The sequence below is a fragment of the Bombina bombina genome, chromosome 10 (assembly GCF_027579735.1).
Source record: "Bombina bombina isolate aBomBom1 chromosome 10, aBomBom1.pri, whole genome shotgun sequence".
Taxonomy (NCBI): Eukaryota; Metazoa; Chordata; class Amphibia; order Anura; family Bombinatoridae; genus Bombina; species Bombina bombina.
Window position 1 is genome coordinate 62058936 of NC_069508.1, and position 6614 is coordinate 62065549.

At 34.5% G+C, this 6614-nt stretch overlaps 1 protein-coding gene across 1 annotated transcript in view; it reads right to left on the minus strand.

Annotated features, from left to right (window-relative positions):
- Positions 1-4998, minus strand: part of OLFML2B (olfactomedin like 2B) — a 204129-nt gene extending 199131 nt beyond the window's left edge. The window contains exon 1 of the mRNA XM_053694097.1: positions 4260-4998. Within this exon, the coding sequence (XP_053550072.1) occupies positions 4260-4448 (189 nt within the window). The 5' untranslated portion in view covers positions 4449-4998. The remainder of the gene's footprint in view (positions 1-4259) is intronic.
- Between the last annotated feature and the right edge of the window lie 1616 nt (positions 4999-6614).

Below are 6614 nucleotides of genomic sequence, written 5' to 3' on the forward strand. Positions count from 1 at the left end.
AATTCTGCAGCCCGCCCCTACCAGCACATAAGTGTGCTCTCCTAATTTGTGAGTACCCATTTGGCAATTGTTCTGTTACTCGTTGTTGATTAATAGATGATACCACACATGAGGCGCCCCTCCATTCTGTTTTATCTTATATAGTACCACCTGGACCATCCAGTGAGGAGGAGGCAGCCGCTACAGCAATCGCTACCCTTTTGAAGAACGTATAAAGGACTGTCTAATTTTTCATAATTGCAAGTGAATTTTCACTATAGCATTTAAGAATTTACTGTATTCTGCCTTTATTGTGTATATACTCATCTAAGATAGCTTAATATTGCTACATCATATATACTTTTGTTCTAGATTATTGATTATACTGCATCTTGAGCGCCCCCTTCAGTGATTAGGTTTTTACAGTATAGGAATGTAAGCTTAGCAGCCGGCCCATTTTTTGTTCAGCACCTGGGTAGCGCTTGCTGACTGTTGACTGCATTTAACCAGCAATAAGCAAGCGCTATACAGGGTGCTGAACAAAAAAATGGTCTGGCTGCTAAGCTAACATTCCTGCTTTTTCAAATCTAGATACCAAGAGAACAAAGTAAAATTGATAATAGGAGTAAATTATAAAGTTGCTTAAAATTCTGAATCTGAATCCCATTAAAATATCAAGCCTTATCTGAGTCATGCAACTTTAATTTTGGCTTCCCTGTCCTTTTAATCAGTGATGATGCTTAAGGTGTTATTACCAACACAATTTATGCTCTGAGTGTTTAAATGCAGGTGCACAAGCCATACATGCACAAGCTTCATGCACAGCTATTGCTTAAACAGTGATTCATTTTACTAGAACTATTTTTGAACAGCTGAAATGTGTATTGCAAAAATGCTTTTGTTCTTTTTAATACTAAAATATATGTATGTACATTTCAATTTGGAATGTTAATGTTCCTTTACTAAATGCAAGAGATTCTGTACCAGTATTTGGGCCACACATTTACCCATTTAGGGCTTTATTACAAGAGGAGCGCTAATTTATTGCGTGCAATAAATAACCAGACATTACAAGTGGCTAGTTATTGCTACCGCGAGCTTACAGTAGCAATTAGCGCTCAGAAAATTAATTTCAGTGTAGTGTTCTTTATTTTTTAGTAAATTAACTGTATGAGGCAGTTATAAGGGGCTAAAGTGAGTGGGTGTGGGGTGTTAGAAAAAAAAACACCTTTACATTGCAGTCTATGGGAACTGTGTGTTCTCTATAAATATATATGTATGTGTGTATGTGTGTGTGTTAATATGTATATATGCACATAAACATATGCATATATTTAAATACATATATATTTTTATTTGCTGCCCAACTTACCCCTTATGATGCGCTAGGTTCTCATGCCGTGTCATGGCATGAGAAGAGGCTCCTATCGGAGCCTATAGAAGCCTGCTCTCGTGAGTGCAATGCTTCAGTTCAATGCAAACATGAGGTCGCATTCGCATTGCACCTACCTAACTTGTAATACCAGAGCACATTTGCGTGCACAAGTATGACTAAGTGGAGCGCAAATATCGCCCTCACGAAAGCGATATTTTGCGCTCCATTTGTAATCTGACCCTTAGTAAACTACATTATTCTTTAGAGCTCTTTGCTTCAGATTTAAATAATTAGGTATATATGCAAATAAAAGGCATTATCACCATGTTCAGGATACTCTAAAAACTGCTTGCTTAAGCAGTGCATAGATTAAACTGCATACAGAGAAGTTCAGCAAAGCTCTGCAGAAGGCTGATAAGCAAATTAATGCAGTTTTCCATTAAAAAATATGCTGGAAAATGAAATGAATGTAAATAAATGCATGTAGTCTGCAACACAGATATAAGGTATACAAGATAGGGAAATCACAGAGGGAGAAGCAAATTAATTAGAAATATCCCTCCAAATTCTCTATTCTCCCAACTATATTGCTCCTATGTGCAGACTTTCACATAAATATTAAAAATTAGTAAAAAAAAAAAGCCATCAAAGGTTAATTAGCATAAAATAAAGGTTTGACATGTCATTCCAATATTAGTAACTAGAGGGCAGTGTTTTTCAACTCAAGTCCTCAGGTGCTCCAAACAAACTAGATTTGAATTATTTCAATATCGGACCACAGATGAATCAATCAAAAAAGATTCACTTTCTGATTCTATTTCTGATAGACAAACAACATTTTTAAAGGGACAAACTAATACATTTACTGAAATATGTAACTTTTTGTGCTAGTGATTTGAGCTTACTGTGTTTAACCTCAACAAAAGAGTAAAAAGGGACACTGAACCCAATTTTTTTATTTTATGATTCAGATACAGCAGGCAATTTTAAGCAACTTTCTAATGTACTCCTATTATCATTGTTTCTTCATTCTCTTGCTATCTTTATTTAAAAAGCAAGAATGTAAGTTTAGAAGCTGACCCATTTTTGGTTCACAACCTTTGTTGTCCATGCTGATTGGACAGCACCAATAAACAAGTGCTGTCCAGGGACTGAACTAAAAATTGGCTGGCTCCTTAGCTTATATGCCTTATTTTTCTAATAAATATAGCAAGAGAACGAAGAAAAATTAATAATATGAGTAAATTAGAAATTTACTTAAAATTGCAAGGTTTATCTGAATCATGAAAGAATTTCTTTGGGTTTAATATCCCTTTAAATAGTTAATGTCCCACATTTAGGGGCCCCAAGCAGAACACAGATGGTGATTGATGGGGTTCTGCGACTGCTGCTTCTGATTGGCTGACCAGCAATATCATTTGTGAGAGATACAATGCTTGCGGCTTCTAAACAGGACTTTATGTGTTTATCGTTTTTCTGGGGTTAAACACATAGTAAGTTCAAGACACCAATGCAATGACTTTTACAGCCTGTACTTTTTTGCTTTATAATGTCGCTTGAAATTTTTAACAATTAAATAATAAAGTTTTTTTTTTATATTCTCTCTGCAGAATTTTCAAGTGTCTCTCTCTTTCATTGTTTAACATATTAGCAATTAGGCACTGCAATGCAACATATCTGTATAGAAATAAAAAAGTTTTAAAATATTTAAAAACAGTCAAAAAAGTGCAAAATTGGTATTGTTTGGCAGTCCAAGGACATACCCTTGGGTATGTTAACCTTATCTCCTTTGCTGCTCCTGCACAGATAATTATTGAATAAGGACACAAAAGGCATAATAAAGGTACATATCAAATTTGTTTTTACTGAGCATTATTATTTTATTATCCATTTAGAATTTAGCCTATAAGGGTACTTGGACTGCAGTTGAAAACCACTGAAACGTTGGCACGCGAGATAGTGTAATGCAGAGAGGATACAAAAATGAGCAGGAGAAGCAGAAACAGTGTAGCATAGGGACGAAGAAGAGCATGGATTATATTGTCATTTCAATATGTGACATTGTGACTGAATGTCACCTTAGGTACAAATCATATTTCTGCCACCAAAGTGTATTCAGGTGATTAATATTGAAATTTAATGATTCCCAAATTCCCCATAAATTGCATAATTATGCATAGTTAAAATATGTCACTTTATTTTTTGTCCTTTTTTCCTATCATTTAACTCTAAAAATTGAGTTTATTTATATCCATCCATAATTGATCATATAAAAGACTTTTCAAAGGGTATGTCTATGAACTGCAAAACTGTATAACTGTTACTAACAAATACAAGCGTAAATGCTTTAAAATAATGTATTTTGTATGCAGACCTTTTTGCAGTACTGTGCCCTTGGGTGTTGCTTTAAAGCAAATACAAAACTTCATACAAATGTCTTAAAATAAGCTCTGATAAATCAGCTATATATCCCCACATAGTAAAATAATTAAAAAGTTAGCTCTTAAAGGGACATTAAACACTAAATAAATGCTAGATAGAATGATGCATTAAAAAAAGTCTTAAAATAACATGAAGATGTATTTTTTTTTAAAAGTTTTATTAGATGTTTAAATATTGAAAAAATAGGTTTAAAATCTTAGTGTCTATAAAATGATGGGAGCTGCCATGTTGTAACTTAGGTTACCTTGTCTGCCGTGGCCAAATTGGGACAGTTATAAATAAGTCACTAAAGAGTGCAGCCAATGGCTGTGTGACATATAACAGTATTCTGCACTTCTATTTCTAACTATAATGGAAAAGCTCTCAATTTCAGAATAGAGTTAGAGGAAAAGGGGACAAAATAAATAATGAAAGTATATTATATATACACACATACACACACACATATAGCTGGCTACATTACCTGTGACAATATATTTTCTTGGTTATCTGCCTCATCTTCCAGTGACTCCGTGGGTCCTGGTGAGGGAGGGACAGATGGCTGGACAGTGGTCTGGCTTTGTGCCTTGTTATGGTTCCCTGTGGCAACAGTCCCCATGCTGAGATAGAAGCCGCAAACAAAGAGTAGTAATAAACCTTTAGATAGATCCATAGCAGAAGACTTATTTTGTGCAGATTATGCCCACACAGGGGGAACCTGTGCACTTCTTAGATGTCAAAAATGCAGCTAATCCTTCTGTCCATAAAAATAAATCCTAGGTATTCCAGTGATGGGTCAAAAATAGAAATCCACCTTTTTAGTTCTCTGAACATCAATGAGACAGACCTGCACCCATTTCTATACAACCAGGATACAATTCATTAGCATCAATAAAGCTAATGTAACAAGCTATACAGATTCACTTTGGGCATAGTAAATCCCTGTGTTTGACCTGATCTTGTTCCCAGTGGTGTCATGCAAGGCTGGTGACAAATTTAGTTTGACTTCTGTAATTCTTGGCTGCTTTTCTGTGCAGTTAGCTGACTGGTAAATGACTGAAAATGCTTGAAAAGAGAAGGAAGGCACTGGTAGCTTTCTTTAGATCTGCCCTGAAACATCTCAGGTTACAGCTCAGTAACAGTAGGAAGGTAGAGAAGGAATGAGGGTTGAGAACTCATTGCAACAAGCTCTCAACAGCTGAGAGAAGAACTTGCTGCTTGGGTAGATTCTGTCTGGGTTGTACTGAGTGGGGGAGGAGATTTCCAAATGATCTCTTGGATTTTTCAAATGTTATAATACAGTAACAGTGTGATTTGCCAGAAACTCTTTAAAAAAAATGCATTAAAAATGGTAATACATTTTGAAATGCTCTCTATTATATAAAAGAAAATAATCTACTATTGTAGATTAGAAACAGCTTTATAAAAATATTAAACAGTAAATGCTCATATGTTTAAAAACTGAAAACATGGAAAGGCTACAGACAAGAATTCTGATATAGATATTGACAAACTTGGAATCGTGCCTTTGTCACAATTCTCATTAAATGACATAATTTTGCTGTTAGAGTCAGATGATTTTTTTCTCTCTCAACTTTTGTTGTTTGTATTATATCATTGATATAAAATTCTTGTATCAATTTTATATTTCCAATAAAGAATATTTAAAATAAAAATAAAAATAATAAAAAAATAAATAATATATATATCCTTAAAGGGACAGTCTAATAAAATTAAACTTTCATGATTCAGATAGGTTCCAATTTACTTTTATAATCAAATTTGCTTTGTTATCTTGATATTGCACTGCACTTTGACAGGTTTTCACAGCTAGACAGTAAGAGTTCATGTGTGCCATATATATAACACCGTGTTACCTATGAGTTTGCACTGATTGGCTAAAATGCATGTCTGTCAAAAGAACTGAGATAAGGGGCAGTGTGCAGAGGCCTAGATACAAGGTAACCACAGATGTAAAATGTGTATAAATATAACTGTGTTGGTTATGCAAAACTGGGGAATGGGTAATAAAGGGATTATCTACCTTTTTAAACAATAAACATTCTGGAGTAGACTGTCTCTTTTTATTGCATTAAAACAGCTCACTGTACAAATGGTAATAATCATGGAATTTATCATACATTGTAAGCAACACACATGTGCAAGGCAAACCCTGCTACATGGCTGTCCCTTATTAGCTTTATCATATAACAACTGCAAAACACTGCATTCTCTGCTAAATTTATGACAGTGGCTAGCCTTATTGTCTGTGGACTAAAGCCCAGATTCGCTGCTCCTAATAAGGCAAATGTTGGTCGGAGTTTGGCTATTGAAAAATAATTAGAGTAAAAAGGATGTTAATTTGTTTTAAAAACAGTAAGACTTGGCTGATAAGTTATTCTATAGCGGCACAACAGAAATGTATTACAGCCATGCCAGATAAGGATAACAGCAATGTTATATTTTTATTGTGTGACCACAGATTTAGCTCACAAGTGCAGGGAGGGATATGACACTAAGAAACATTAGGAAATTGTAAAAGAAATAAGTATACTTCAATACATGTGAGACCACTTACAAATAGTTCAAATATAAATGAAGAATGAAATAATTCATGTCAGTCTGTAAAGGGACACAATTTTTTTCTTTCATGATTCAGAGAGAGAATACAATTTTAAACAACTTTCTAATTTACTTCTATTATCTAGTTTGCTTCATTCTCTTGGTATCCTTTGTTGAACAAGCACCAATAAACTACTGGATGCTCACTGAATGCAATGGGAGAGCCAATATAATGAGGCATGTATGAGCAGCTACCAATCAGCAGCTTCTAAGTTTA